This window comes from Mandrillus leucophaeus, unplaced genomic scaffold (genome assembly GCF_000951045.1).
Source record: "Mandrillus leucophaeus isolate KB7577 unplaced genomic scaffold, Mleu.le_1.0 Scaffold510, whole genome shotgun sequence".
NCBI lineage: Eukaryota > Metazoa > Chordata > Mammalia > Primates > Cercopithecidae > Mandrillus > Mandrillus leucophaeus.
This window is the reverse complement of record NW_012105476.1, coordinates 790,571-806,362: the sequence shown is the minus strand read 5'-3', so window position 1 is coordinate 806,362 and position 15,792 is coordinate 790,571. Positions and strand designations below refer to the sequence as shown.

The following is a 15,792-nucleotide window of genomic DNA, read 5'->3' as shown; positions in this document are numbered from 1 at the left end:
CCCCAGAGCGGGACAGAGCCCTCCTGCAGCCCCCCGGCCGCACGCACCCCCTGCGTGGCCTGCCTTGTCCCAGAAACGTCGACCGTGACGGCTGAGCGCCAGCCGCAGGTTTTCCAGGCCAGGAACCCGGGAGGGGCGCCAGGAGCGCTGGGAGGGATGGAGGGAGCAGGAGGGTGCCGGTGGGAGTCGCTCCAGGGAGTCCGCCCCACACGAAGCCACATTCCCGGAGGCCACGCGGACAGCACCAGCACCGCCCCTGCTCCCCTGCTCCGACCTAAAGTGAAACCTGAAACCTGGCTGCTTTGCTGCGGTCACCCGGACACCCAGAGGCCAACCTTCTGGGTCAGGGGAGGGAAGGGAGATGCGGATGGGAGTGGTTCTCCTGCAGAGTCGGAAGCGGCGGCTGAGGCTCCAGCCCCTCCCTGTGTCTGCAGCCTCCGTGTGCCTGACCCTGCGCCCCTGCCTCAACGGTGGCAAGTGCATCGACGACTGTGTCACGGGCAACCCCTCCTACACCTGCTCCTGCCTCTCGGGCTTCACGGGGCGGAGGTGCCACCTGGGTGAGTGGCTGTGCTGGGCTCAGGAGGAACGCTGTAGGCTCCGCCAGCGGCCCTGAGCGCCCAGGGGTCTCTGTCCCCAGGGTGTGGGTGACTTGCTTAGGGGACCGCTGGGGAGCAAACGCCATGGTCCCCTGGGGTGAGCACCACAGGCTGGTGCAGCTGCTGCCCTCTCTGAGCCAATCTCGGGCTTGCTCCTCCGTCCCTGGCCCAACCCGAGGCCTTGGAGGAAACTCCTCAACCGGGTTCCTGCCGCTGAGGCCTCAGCCTGCCCATGTTTCAGACGTGAACGAATGTGCCTCCCAGCCCTGTCAGAACGGCGGGACCTGCACTCACGGCATCAACAGCTTCCGCTGCCAGTGCCCGGCCGGCTTTGGGGGACCCACCTGTGAGACAGGTGAGAGGAACCCACGCAGGCCCCCGTGGCCCTGCTGGGTGCAGATAGCGGAAGACACAGCTGGACAAGGCTGAGGTCTAGGAAGGTCCGGCAGCTGCGCGTGCTGCAAGGCGGACAGCCCAGAGAGGCCACCCTCGGGGAGTGGAGGAGCCCGGATGCCCAGGGAAAGGCCCATATCTGGGTGGGGGGCAGGAGCCATGACCAGTCACACAGGCTTCCTAGGCCATGGCATTTGGACCAGGTATGAGACCTCAGGTCAGTGCCCAGGTCCCAAACCAGGCCAGGGTCAGGGCCAGACAGGCACCAGGGCCTGGATGAGAACCCGTCAGGGAGTGTGGGGGGGCCGTCAGACCCCCTCTCAGCCCAGGACCAGCTGGAGGGGAACGTGCAGTGCTTTTGGGGTCAGATGGGCTGGCTGTGAGGCGGGAAGGGCACAGCCACACGGTCCCTGCCGCTCCCTCCAGCTGCTCCTGGATGCTGTTTCTCTCCTGCCCCCGCCTTTAGGGAAAGGGGGTCTCACAGCCTAGGTGGGGCCTAGAGTCCCTCTCCACCCTCACTGCTGCTTCCAAACCTCTGCTTGCCCTCCCAGTTCAGAGCCCAGCTCTTTTGAAGCAGCTGTCATCAGAGTCGGCCTCTACTTACTGCCCTTCCGCCAGCACCTCTTTGGACCCCTCACCCATGCCCTTCACCCACCTGGTAAAGAAAGGTGGACACCCCCCCCATTCCTGCTCTCCGTCTCACCATAGGGCTCTGCTCAGGGAGCTTTGCAAAGGGAGCCCCTAAAATCAAAGCACTGTGACCTGCTGCTCCCCACCCGGCTCAGCCAGGTGTGCATGTCCTGTGTGACAATCGCTTATAAAAACATGTAATAGATTGTTTAGATCAGTGTGTTCAAATAGTGACTATATCAATATCTCAGTCTAGAAAAAACAATCCTTATCAGATATTTATGGTCATGGGAAGTTTTTTAAAGTATTTCATTCCAGCGTTTACACATATTTGTACTGGAGAGAACTATAGTTGAGTGGCAGTAAGGGACTTTTGCACCTAAAAGTACATTAGAATCAAATTCTGCAGGAATGCAACGGAAACGTGACTTCAAGGTCCAAAGGAGCAAAGCACAATTCCCACCTGGCGAGATGGGCTTGCCAGTGTGTTTACAGATCACACATGGGTGACAACACAGTGACCCCAGTTATCCCTTGCTCCTCGGCCCCTGCCACTGTCTTCCCATAGCCACTGTTGGAGCAAGCTCCATGCAAAGGAGCCTTTCTTCATCCAGAAATTCCTGCCCTGCTTGCCCACATGTTCTTGACATGAGACTGGTGGGAGTCAGGCTTCTGTGGTGTTGGTGCCATGGCAGACTCAGCCCTGCAGGCTTCTGTCCCCTTGGTAAAGGCCAGCGAGGCCGGCAATATCTCCTTCCTCTCGCTCAGTGCTCTCCCTGTGCGGTGCTGGCTGGGGACCTGGCTGCGGGAGGACCCAGGCCTATGATGAGGGTCCCCAAGGGTGACTGAGCAGAGCTTCCCAGGAACGGGCTGCTCCTTGGCTATGCCCCAGGCTCCAGGAGCCCCTCTGTGACGTACAGCCTGGTGAGGTCCCCTAAGAGGGCTTGGGGCTTGGTGCCAGGAGGCTGGTTCAGGTCTTGGTTCTGCAGCATGTCAGTTGTGTACATGGCCTTGAGCCCTGAGCCTTGGCTTTCAGTGCAGCTGTGGCACAAGCCTTGGGTACAAGCCTTCCCCCCTGCGACCCCCCCCCCGAGGCTCCCTGGTCTCAGAAGCCACCTTGGCCCCCAGAGCTCATAACAGCAGGGGCACCCACAACTACAGACAAGGGCGCACGTTCTGCTCCACGTACTGGAGTTGGGGTCAGGGAGACAGGGATCACCATGTCCCATCAGCCACCTAAGGGCTTTCACACCTCCTGGGGGAGTGGTCAGGCCCTCCTGTCTCTTTCCTGTGCCGAGGAGAGGGCCCCACCATTCCCCCATGACTCCAGGGAGGGACACACGTTCTGGCTATCACTCCGGTTTCTGAGTTTGTTTGGGTATGAGCTGTCAGTAAGACAGGGGATGTGGCTACCCCCTGCTTCTGGCTCTGCTGCCTGGGGGCAAAGGAGAGACCTGGGATGCCTGGGCCAGGTGCTCTGGGCTCAAGGAGGGTCAGCATCTGATAAGGAGGCAGGGCAGAGGGTGGGCTCCCCTAGCTCACTCCCACTCAGTAACGGGGGACCAGAGTCCCTTTGCCCTAGCTGTTCCTGCACAGGCCATTGCCTGCCCCACCCAGCCTCTCACCCCAGGGGCCACTCCTACACCGTGGGTGCTGCACACCCTTCCAGGCTCAGTCACAGCCTGCATCCTCGACAACAGCTCGTCACAGTCCGCTTGGAATAAGAGCCACCTAGGGAGGGACTGTCCCCCAAGAGTGGGAGTGGGTTCCGTGCACTCCCATTTGCCCCTGCCCAGCATATACACTCCTCCCTCCATCCCAGGTTTGCTGAATTAGACCTAGTTCAGATGGAGCTTCAGGTGGCCAGTCAGGACTGTCTGGCCAGGCCTGGCCTCTTCCTTGCCTGTTGCCCCCTCAGAAACCTGCCTGCCAGGCCCCCCTGCCCTGCAGGCCCGTCGGGGATGGGGCTCAGTGTACGTCCCAGGGGTTTCTGTCCCATCAGGTAACCACAGCTGGGAGTCCATCATCCTGTCTACACCTCTTCACTCTAGCCCAGTCCCCCTGTGACACCAAAGAATGTCAAAATGGTGGCCAGTGCCAGGTGGAGAACGGCTCTGCGGTGTGTGTGTGCCAGGCTGGATACACTGGAGCAGCTTGCGAGACGGGTGAGTGGCCTGGCTTCGGGTTGGAGAGGGGCTCCTGCCTGTGGCCAGGTGCTGGGCACAGGGTGGTCGTGGCCTGGCTCAAGCAAAGCCCCCACCTCTGCTGCCCCTCAGATGTGGACGACTGCAGCCCTGACCCCTGCCTGAACGGAGGCTCTTGTGTTGACCTAGTGGGGAATTACACCTGCTTGTGTGCAGAGCCCTTCAAGGGACTTCACTGTGAGACAGGTAACTGGCCAAGTGCCTGGAGCCCGCCATGGCTGATGGTGGCCTTGTGCCGTGAATACCACCATAGCCACTTTCCCCTTCCTGCCTCGCCGTCTGACTCACCTCACACCTGCCTCTGGGGTAGGGGGATGCCTCTGCCCCCTTCCCACTCCCCAGCGTTCCCGTTCAGCCTGGATCCTCAGCCACCAACTGCAGGGAAAATAGGAAGCAAAAGATAGATGCTGCCTCCAAGGTGCTGTGTGAGGCTGAGCAACCCCTTCCCCTCTCTGGGCCTTGGTTTCCATCTGTGAAGTGCCGGGAGGGATGACAAAGTTCCCAAGGCTCTTCTTCCAGCCTGGGTGACTCTTGACTTTTTAACATGTTCCTTTCCTACTCTAGAACCCTCAGCACACAAGGGAAAGTAATGGGAATCAGAAAGAAAACTGACCTTTCACTATTTTCTATTCTATTTTGTATTGTTTAACTGCTAGTTGTGACTTGTTAGAGGAATTAAAAGGCCAACTGGAGATTACAGCCCACGGTATAAAAATGGCTTTCGTGTCTGATTGTTGCACCCGCCTCCAGAGGCTCACCCGCTGTGCCGACCTCTATGGACGCAGCAGGTGCTGCTTCTCTCCAGGGAGATGATAAAGACAAACTATTCAGGTTATTTTTATTTAAAAAATTAAGGAGGGAATTCTGTTTTACCCATAAGACACAGAGGGTCATGAGCCCTCCATCAGTCTTTGCCGAGGGCATGGGAGGCCAGGGTGTGTCCTGAGGGGAGGGTGGTGCTCTGCAGAGCAGGAGCAGGAGGAGGCAGCCTCACCTATTTGGCTGCTTTAAAGTCACTGTTCCATGTCACAGCTCACTTTGCCCGGATTGTTATCTAAATATCAGTGTATTTCCCTAAATTCATGTCAGGAAACAAGGGGTTTCAAAAGATTTTTGCAAATAAACTGTGTTTCGTACAGAATAATAATGCAAGTAGACGTGAATAATAAGAAACAGACTGGCTGGGTGCGGTGGCTCATGCCTGTAATCCCAGCACTTTGGGCACTTTGGGAGGCCAAGGCGGGCAGATCACTTGAGGTCAGGAGTTCAAGAACAGCCTGGCCAACATGGTGAAACCCCATCTGTACTAAAAATACGAAAGTTAGCCAGACGTGGTGGTGCACACCTGTAGTCCCAGCTACTCGGGAGGTTGAGGCTGGAGAATTGCTTGAACCCAGCAGGAGGCAGAGGTTGCAGTGAGCTGAGATCACACCAATGCACTCCAGCCTGGGCGACAGAATGAGTGGAGACTCTGTCTCAAAAAAAACAAAAAAAAGAAGAAGGAAGAAACAACACACTGACACTTGTGCTAATGTAAGGGCTGACTGACTGCATTACAAGGCGCAGATGCTGACAGTCTAATCAGGTCTGACAGGAAGTTGGCCACAAATTGAAGACTACAAGAAAGAGTTTCTAGTCTTCTGCTTCTAGCCAACAAGAATTAACTGCTCTTGGAATTTCCTTCTCACTGTCATCACCTAGAAAAACAGACAAAATTTGTGAAACGCCTTGTTCAGCCATTGGACAACAGACAGCACAAGCCTGTCAAAGGAATCAAATGAGGTGAGCCCTACAATTGCCCCAGATTCTGCCTGGGGTAGTTTCCAGGCCACTGTGCTGGGAGGAGGAACTGAGAGTCCAGCAGTCCGTCTGAATTGAGGAGACGAAGATCCTAGTTCAGTGGCTACAGGATGGTGCTCCTGAGGCAGGAGGGAACATGAGATCAAGAGGAGACCTCCCTGAATTTTGGCTCAGTATCATCAGGCTCAGGATGAAATCCGCAAGGCTGGGGAAAGAACCACTAGAAAGCAGTAAGTCAGACAGTTCCTGGAGCTCAAACAGGGCTGGTAATCTATTGTGTAGAGTCATCAGTGGGGTGTCACTTTAGTAGTGCTGAAATAAGACTAATGTCGACCTGCCCTAACAAATCTTAAAGAAAGCTTAAAAGGATCAAACTGATCCTAAGTCATTTAGCCATGTGCCAGAATGAAATCCTATATACTCCTTAACAGGAGTATATCAGTAATATAACAGAATCCAGAACTCCAAAACACCCAGTCAAAAATTATCAGGTCTACAAAGAAGTGAAATGTAACTCACAGCCAGGAGAAAAATAGATCAATAGAAACAGGCAATGATAGAATTAGCAGATACAAATGTTTAATTATCTATTACGAATATACTCCTATAATCAAGATTGTTGAGAGGGAAAAAACATAATAAGAAGTAGAAGGTATTTTTTAAAACTTGCAGAGATGAAAAATATATCTGAGTTTTTATTTACTTATTTATTTATTTTGTTTGTTTGTTTGTTTTGTTTTTTGAGACGGAGTCTTGCTCTGTCACCCAGGCTGGAGTGCAGTGGCCGGATTTCAGCTCACTGCAAGCTCCGCCTCCCAGGTTCACGCCATTCTCCTGCCTCAGCCTCCCGAGTAGCTGGGACTACAGGCACCCACCACCTCGCCCGACTCATTTTTTTGTATTTTTTAGTAGAGACGGGGTTTCACCGTGTTAGCCAGGCTGGTCTCGATCTCCTGACCTCGTGATCCGCCCGTCTCGGCCTCCCTATCTGAGTTTTTAAAATACACTGAATAGTATTTACAGCAGGTTAGATATTGCAGAAGAAAAGATCAATGAACCTGAAGAGTGAAACAGAACAATTCAAGATGCATCACAGAGAGAATAAGACTAAAAGAAAAAGAAGAGATCTTCAGCAGCATGCAGAACAGTATTAGGGTAATAGGATCCACGTATCTGGAGTCTGTGAAGGAAGATGGAGATGGGTGTGGAAAGGAGTGTGACAGAAAAAGTATGTGAAGAAATAATACCCAAACGCTTTCCAAATTTGATGAAAACTAAAACCCACATTTCCAAGAAAAGCATGAAGAAAACCACACAAAGTCAAACCATAATCAAATTGCTGAAAACCAATGATGAAAAATCTCAAAAACAGCCAGAGGAAAAAGCCACATTACATACAGAGAAACAAGAATGACAACAGACTTCTCATCAACAACAATGCAAACCAGGAGACACTGGAGTAACACCTTTAAAGTACTGAAAGAAAAAAACCATCAACGTACTGTAGTGTATTACCAGCAAAACTACATTTCAAAAGTTAAGCTGAAATAAAGACTTTTTTACACAAACAAAAATGAAGAGTATTCATCACCAGCATACCTGCATTACAAGAAAATGTTAAATGAAATTATTTAGACAGAAGAAAAAAAAAAAACTGGTACCAAGGGAAAATCTGGATCTACGCAAAAGAATGAAGATTGTTAAAAATGATAAATATGTAGGTTGAAGACTTTTTAATCCCTTTAAAGATAATTTTTAAAATAAAATAATAAAGCTTATAACATATGCAGAAATAAAATAGATGACTCCAATAACAAAAACCAAGGTGTGCAAACTTTTTCTGTAAAGGGCCAGATAGTAAATACTTTTGGCTTTTTGAGCCATATGGTCTCTATCACAATTCAACTCTACCATTGTAATGTGAAAGCAGCCAGCCATAGACAATACATAAATGAATAGGTATGGCTGTGTTCCAATAAAACTGTACTTTAAAAAATTGATGGCAGGTAAAATTTGGTCTGTGGGTTATAGTTTACCAACTCCAATGTAAAAGATAGGAAGAAATGGAAGTATAATATTGTAAGGTCCCTATATTATATAAAGTGGTATAATGTTGTTTGAAGGTAGGCTGTGTAAGTAAAAGATACACATTGTAAACCCAAAACAACAAGTGAAAAATAATAATAAAGAATTATAGCCAATAAACCAATTGTGGAGATAGAAATTGAATCCTAAAAATACTCAATCCAGAAGGCAGGAAGAGAGGAAAAAAAGAAAGAAGTGGGACAAGTGAAAACCAAAAGCAAGATGATAGGTTCAATCTAGTCATATTGGTAGTTACATTAAAGTTAAAATGAGTAAACATACAAATTAAAAGGCAAAGATTGTCAGATTGAATTGAAAAGCAATACCCAACTATACGCCATCACAAGAACCCACTCTAAGTATAAAGACACAGATAATTGTAAAGTAATAGAATGGGTTTCTGTTCTGAGAAAGATAGAGTAAGCACAGTCTACCCCTGTCTCTCCCCCACTGAATACAGCTACAATCCTGGACAGAATGCATGGAGTAGCTATCAGAGGACTCTGAAAAGTCAATAGTAGCAGGTGGATTGGGGAAGAAGACCAAGCTTTGAAGTGCCACCAAACCAGTGGTGAGTTTACCATTGTTTGTTTTTTGCTTCGGTATCCCCCCAGCCTGGACTTAAAGCCACCTCAGAACCAGAAGTAAGCCTCCACATGGACAAAAAGAGTGCTCCAGAAGAAGCCCTCTAGTCCCGCTTAAGAAGCAGGGCTGACAGTGCAGAAGTTGGGGAGTCCTCAAGTGTCTTTAAACTGCGAGGGAAGAAACCTTCCTCTCCAGTTGGAGGTGCTGTGGTTTCAAAGGGGTTGGGTATTGTTTTTCCCTTTCCTGTTGTTTTTCCCTTTCTCTGTCATCCCATTACTTGGTCCTAGCCATGAATGCCATCATTATAAAAGTGGCACGGTAAGGAAGTGAAAGCCCCAACATTTTTGCCAGAGGACTGAAAAAGGTAGCCCCAGAAAACTGGAAAGTACTGGGGAAACTGTGGAGGGTGAATCTTGGGACAGCAACTCCATAAAGTTATTTATGAACCAAGTTGGCAGAATCTGTGTAATCTGATCTAAAATTTTATTGACAATACCATTTATAATTTGACAATACAATTTATAATGGTATGGTCAGTAAACCTCTAAAGTTGAAAGATTTTAGTATAAATCTAATAAAACATTAGAGAATTTGTATGCTGAAAAACTACAAAGTGCTGATGAAAGAAATCAAGATCAAGTAAATGGAGAGACATACCATGTTCATGGATTAGAAGACTCAACATAGTAAATATGGCAGTGCTCTCTGAATTGATTTACAGATTTAACATGATTCCAACAGAGGTCTCAGCAGAATATTTTGTGAATGTAGACAAACTGCTTCTAAAATTTGTATGGAAAGAAAAAGAATTTAGAAAACCAAGACAGTTTTGATGAAGAATGAATTTTGAGGAATCACACTACTGAGTATTAAGATTTACTGTAAAGCCACAGTGATCAATTCAGTGTGATATTGGCAAAGGAGCTGACACATGGACCAATGAAACAGGAGAGGAAATTCAGAATTAAACCCAAACAAATATGGCCAATTAATTTTTTAAAATGATTTAAATCCAATGGAGAAAGGATAATCTTTTCAACAAATGGGATTGAAACAATTAGATATCCATATACATACATACATATATATATATATATTAAAAAAATCTCAACTTAAACCTCACACCTTATACAATGATTAACTCAGAATGGATCATAGACCTAAATGGAAAAACATAAAACTATAATATTTTTAGAAGAAAACATAGGCCAAAAAAAAATCTTTATGACCTGGTCTTAAGCAAAGTATTCTTAGATGATAAGACAGCAAAAGCATGATTCATTTTTAAAAAACAGATAAATTAGACTTCATCAAAATTTAAAACTTTTGCTTTGTGAAAGACATGGTTAACAGAATAAAAAGACAAGCTACAGACCAGGAGAAAACATTTGCAAAACTCATACCCAACAAAGGACTTGTGATCAGAATACATCAAGAATTCTCAAATCTCAACTGCGAGAAAACAAACAACCCAATTTTTAAAATGGACAAAAGACTTGAACGGACACTTGGCCACAAAAGATATATATATGGAGGTGAATAAACGGATGAAAAAATATTCTTGTCATTAATATCAGCCATTAGTGAAATGCAAATAAAAGCCACTACAAGAAATCACAACAAACTCAGTAGAACGTCTAAAAAAAAATACTGACCTGGGGTAAATACAGAGCAACTGGAACTCTCACACATTTTTAGTGGAAATGCAAAATGGTTCAGCCACTCTGAAAACAGTTTGGCAGGTTTTTTTATAAGGTTAAGTATATGCTTGTAATATGACCCAGCAATCCCACTCCTTGGTATTAACTCTAAAGAGATGAAAACTTATGTTCACACACAAATCCATATACAAATGGTTATATTATTTCTATTTATAATCACCAAACTCCAAAACCCAAATACTCTTCTCTGGGTGAATGGATAGACAAATTATGGAACCTCTATACAGGGGAATACTACTCAGTCATAAAAAGAATCAATTATAGATACATACAACAACTTAGATGGATCTCAGAGGCATTATGCTGAAAGAAGCCGGTCTCAAAGAGTATATCCTGTATGATTCCATAAATGGCATTCTTCCTAAAACAAAACTATAGTGATGAACAAATCAGTAGTTGCCAGGGACTGAGGGGTAACAGGAGCTCTGTGACTCTGAAGAGATAGACCAAAGAAGCCTTTTAGGGAGATGGAATGTCCTGCATCCTGATTGTGGTGGGGGTTAAACCAATCTATATATGTGTTAAAATTCATAGAGGTGTAGTGAACAAAAGTCAATTTTACTGTATACTAATTTACAGAGACACATTTTGAAAGCATATGAAGAAATTGAACATCTTTTAAAAACCAAAAAGTAGCTGGCGTGGTGGTTCACCCCTGTAATCCCAGCACTTTGGGAGGCCAAGGCGGGCAGATCATGAGGTCAGGAGATCAAGACCATCCTGGTCAACATGGTGAAACCCCGTCTCTACTGAAAATACAAACATTATTTGTATTTGGTGCTTCTTGTTCTGTCCAATCCTGGGTGGCTTCTCTGGTGCTTCTTGTTTTGTCCAATCCTGGGTGACTTTTCCGGTGCTTGTTCTGTCCAATCCTGGGTGACTTCTCTGGTGCTTCTCGTTCTGTCCAATCCTGGGTGACTTCTCTGGTGCTTCTCATTCTGTCCAATCCTGGGTGGTTTCTCTGGTGTTTCTCGTTCTGTCCAATCCTGGGTGGCTTTTCTGGTGCTTCTCGTTCTATCCAATCCTGGGTGGCTTCTCTGGTGCTTCTCGTTCTGTCCAATCCTGGGTGGCTTCTCCGGTGCTTCTTGTTTTGTCCAATCCTGGGTGACTTCTCTGGTGCTTCTTGTTTTGTCCAATCCTGGGTGGCTTCTCTGGTGCTTCTCGTTCTATCCAATCCTGGGTGGTTTCTCTGGTGCTTCTCGTTTTGTCCAATCCTGGGTGGCTTCTCCGGTGCTTCTTGTTTTGTCCAATCCTGGGTGGTTTCTCTGGTGCTGCTTCTGTCCAATCCTGGGTGGCTTTTCTGTGCTTCTTGTTCTGTCCAAGGAAGGAGCTGGGAGATACTGAGCTCCACGGGGTGCAGCACGGCTACACATCCATTTCCAGAAATAAGCTTCTGGCTTCAGTTCCACTTGGGAATGAGAACAGAGGTGAAAACCCAAATGTGCCATTGGAGCTGGGCGGGGAGACCACTCTCCCCACGCTCCCTGCGTGGCCGCTGGTGACCGCTGTTGTTCTTGCAGGAGACCACCCAGTGCCGGACGCCTGCCTCTCGGCCCCTTGCCACAATGGGGGCACCTGTGTGGATGCGGACCAGGGCTACGTGTGCGAGTGCCCCGAAGGCTTCATGGGCCTGGACTGCAGGCAGAGTGCGTCTGGGCTGCAAGGGCTGCCGTTTTAGGGCTGGGGCAGGAGACCCAGGGAGGGCCCTCCTGTGGGTGCATGCAGGAAACACCCCGAGAAGAAACGTGTGAGTGTGCATACACTGCAGTTTGTATGGGAAGTTGGTCAGGAGCAGGGCAGGGTCTGGAGCGAGGGTGCCATCTTTCTGCGCCCCCACATGGGAGGCTCCTCCCTCTCTCCGTGGCAGGAGTCCCCGATGACTGTGAGTGCCGTAACGGAGGCAGATGCCTGGGCGCCAACACCACCCTCTGCCAGTGCCCCCCGGGATTCTTTGGGCTTCTCTGTGAATTTGGTAGGTGCCCAGGGCACTCTTCCTGCCCTGTCCCTGAGCATCCTCATAATCAGAAAATGAATGGTGGCTTGGGCTGGGGTCCATGGGTCCGGACTGTCCACCATTGGTCCTACCCCCACCCCAGGAGGGCCTGGCCACAAGAGTGCCTGAACCTGTTGGGGCCCCTGGGTCTTGGGAAGCCCCATCCTTGACAAGGACTCGAGGTCTGCCGGAAGACGTGCGGGATATGGGATGGGGCTTCCTCCTTTCTCTCCAGAAATCACAGCCATGCCCTGCAACATGAACACACAGTGCCCAGACGGCGGCTACTGCATGGAGCACGGTGGGAGCTACCTCTGCGTCTGCCACACCGACCACAATGCCAGCCACTGTGAGTAGCTCAGGGACGAGCCTGCTGGGCTGGGGGCCCGAACAGAAGCCAGGGAGAAAGTGGTGGGTGAGGCAGGCGCAGGCCACAGTCCCTGCTTCCCTTCTGACTCTCAGGAGAGCTGGCACCTGGGGGAGCCTCTCTCAATAGCCTTCCTGTAATGTGGGGCTAGACATCTCCTCTGCCCCAGTAGAGTAAGCTCACACGTGGAAAAGCACTTCTGCAAGTGTACAAGCACCGTGTGGTATCTTCCCTAAGCCCCAACACAAGCTATTAAAATATTTAATGCATACGTAATTAGGCACGTGTAATTAAATGTGTCACTACTATATGTTTGTTAGTGTATAGATGGTTAATCGCTTACATCATGTATAATTATATAGAATAATGATGTGATGCTGGCAGTGATGACAGGAAGGCGTTTCTGTATCACAGCCCAGTCCTACCTCGTAAAATAGGGAAGGGTGAGTTCTGCTAAAATTGAGAAAAAGAGAAATTCCAGGGAGGGGCCTTAGAGCCCACTCCAAGGAACCAAGATGCCCACAGAGTGTATTTTAAGTGGCCTTGGTTCCAGACAGGATGTCAGGGTAACCCTGGCAGGCAAGGTGGCCCGCCAGCCTCTTGCCGCCTGCACGGATGCAGCATAAGCTCCAGGACCACCCTCTGCCCCCCGCCCCCAGCCCTGCCATCACCCTGCGACTCGGACCCCTGCTTCAACGGAGGCTCCTGCGATGCCCATGACGACTCCTACATCTGCGAGTGCCCGCGCGGTTTCCACGGCAAGCACTGCGAGAAAGGTATGGCGGGCAGGGGCGCCGGCGTCAGCACCCTGGAGAGCGCCCGCGGGCCTCGGTTCCGCTTCTGCGGTCTCTCTGTCTTTGTTTGGCGAATTGCTGACCTCTTCTAGAGCCCTGCCTGATGTGCTGCTCTGTTCTGTGTGTTTGGAGGCGAGCACCTCACTGTCGGGACGGTTCTGATCTGCACCAGTGCCAGGCCTGCTGGTCCTTACCTTGCTCTTCTCAAGATAGGCTTCATTGCCTTCTCAGCATTTTTCCAAATAGGTTTTAGAATCATTATATTAAATTTTATTTTAAAAATTTCCTTAGGATTTTGCTCAATCTAATTCAGCATGGACAATGTCGAATTTTATTACATTTAGCCGCTTGAGAGTAGAAGTGTCCTTCCGTAAGCACATTGCAGGCGTAGCTGTCCCCGCCAGGCCCCACCCAGGACTGTCCCTTCCATGCAGTTTGAAGCAACAGTCAGGACTCCCATCAGTGACCCCCAGACCTGTTTGGCATCTCAGTGGCCAGTGCCCAGAGGGGGCTGCCTGACCCCAGAGCGGCCTGGCACCGTCTCCGGGGGCTTGGCCCCAGGCACCCCCGTAGCCTGGACTGGTGTGGAGCCTCCCATGGCCCCTCCCCTGCTCTGTTTCTTGTCCCTGAGGGAAAGACCCTGAAGTCTGAGCCCTGGACCCCGTGGCTCCCCCAATCCCTGCGGCAGAGGTAGAACAGGTTTCCAAAGAGAAGACCCCAACTGCTTGGTTCTTTGCAAGCTCTGACAAGGTCTTTCTCTCTCAACACACTCCTAGGACCACCCTGAGGACCTGCGTGGGCCCTGCCCAGAGCTGACTCTGGCCCTACGCCAGCTCACACCTGCCAGTGGCATGAGGTCCACTGCACCCAAGGGGTGTCCTACCAAAGCCGACATCTCCTCACTAGGCCAGACTGCCAGTACCCAGTGTCCCTGCCCCAACGGTTCTGTGCCCACTCCGGGAACTGCACAGCCCTCCCCCAGGGTCCCAGCTTCCGTGAGCACACGGGCCACCAATGTGGACACCTCTGACCCCAAAGGGAGTACAGAAGGGACAAGGATGGCTGTCCTCAGGGGTGGGGCAGCCAGAGCTTGGACGTGCAGCTTGGGAGGCCCCTGGGGGTAAGGGTTGGCGGGAGAGAAGCGAGCACAGTGGGGCAGGCCCCTCCTGCCGCTCAGAACCCAGATGTCCAAGGATTCGGAGTTCCTCGCTGGCCCTTTGACAGGGTGATTGGCAAGGTGGCAGGATAGATGTGCTGGTTTAGCAGATGCCTTTAAATACATGCTTAGCGTCTGAGTCCCTTGGGAGCCCAGGAACTGTTAGGACCCAGAGAAAATGTGGCAATGCCAATGCAGGTACGGAACACACAAAAATCCAGATTGACTGCTGGGGACCCTGATGTCATGGCGGATGAGACTCAGCCACTTCCTGTCAGACGGGGAATACCTGTGTGCAGGAGGGAGAAGTGCTGCACCTGCAGCAGTAGCCGGGCTGGTTCTCCACAGGGAGGGTCCAGCCATTGCCAGAGCCTGGGCAGAGAAGAGGACAGGCGAGCAAAGGGCCCACCTGAGGCTGAGTTGGGGTCTCTGGCCTGCGAGCCCCACCCCAGTCTCCCCCATGTGTGTGGACCTGCTTGGTCCCCTCTGCAGCCGGGCCCCAGGGCTCAGTCAAGAAGCAGGCCCGGCCTGCCAGGCCCCACCAGCACCAGAGGACTGAGAGGATGCCAGGGGGGTATAGTGGCTCTGTGGAGCCAGCAGCCTGGCCCCGTTCATCTGCCTCTCTGTCCTTCTACACAGCCCGGCCACACCTATGCAGCTCCGGGCCCTGCCGGAACGGGGGCACGTGCAAGGAGGCAGGCGGCGAGTACCACTGCAGCTGCCCCTACCGCTTCACCGGGAGGCACTGTGAGATCGGTGCGGCCCCCAGGGGCAGGGGGGAGGGCAGGAGCAACGGGCCAGCCCTGAGCTGGGGCCCCTGACGCACCCTCCCTGCCAGCTGTGGGTCTGCTTCTCATGAAGAGGCCCCAGCTCTGGGATGTTGGGGAACCTGGGAGGGGCGGTGGGCTGCGACCCTTGACTTGGCTTCTGCTTCCAGGGAAGCCAGACTCATGCGCCTCTGGCCCCTGTCACAACGGCGGCACCTGCTTCCACTACATTGGCAAATACAAATGTGACTGCCCCCCAGGCTTCTCCGGGCGGCACTGCGAGATAGGTAAGGTGGGTGGGAGGCCAGACCAGGGCGGCCGGGGGAACCCTCTCTGCAGATGTGAAAACAGGCCCGTGGGCAGGGCTGGTCCAGGCCCTGGAGGCGCAGGAGGTGGAGCTGGGCGCAGGAGGCAGGATGCCCCATGCAGTCCCGAGCCTTCAGGGAAGACATAGTGGCCAGGACCCTCCTGCATTCTGGCAGCCCCCTCCCCCTGCTTCCGGAGCCCGTGTGTGAATGGGGGCACCTGCGAGGACCGAGGCACGGATTTCTTCTGCCACTGCCAAGCGGGGTACACGGGACGCCGGTGCCAGGCAGGTGAGAGGGCCGGGGGGCCAAGTGGGGAGCATGGGATTTCTTGCTAATCCCTGCAGAGCTGAGCAGGGCAGGGATGGGAAGAAGGAAATACATATCACAGCA

The 15,792-nt window shown here is 51.1% G+C and overlaps 1 protein-coding gene across 1 annotated transcript in view; it reads left to right on the top strand.

Annotated features, from left to right (window-relative positions):
• SNED1 (sushi, nidogen and EGF-like domains 1) overlaps nt 1-15,792 on the top strand; it is a 63,238-nt gene that overhangs the window by 6,899 nt on the left and 40,547 nt on the right. The window contains exons 5-15 of the mRNA XM_011996400.1: nt 435-560; nt 841-954; nt 3,674-3,787; nt 3,899-4,012; nt 11,538-11,663; nt 11,885-11,989; nt 12,246-12,359; nt 13,037-13,153; nt 14,967-15,083; nt 15,265-15,381; nt 15,577-15,690. Coding sequence (XP_011851790.1) covers nt 435-560; nt 841-954; nt 3,674-3,787; nt 3,899-4,012; nt 11,538-11,663; nt 11,885-11,989; nt 12,246-12,359; nt 13,037-13,153; nt 14,967-15,083; nt 15,265-15,381; nt 15,577-15,690 — 1,278 coding nt within the window. The remainder of the gene's footprint in view (nt 1-434; nt 561-840; nt 955-3,673; nt 3,788-3,898; nt 4,013-11,537; nt 11,664-11,884; nt 11,990-12,245; nt 12,360-13,036; nt 13,154-14,966; nt 15,084-15,264; nt 15,382-15,576; nt 15,691-15,792) is intronic.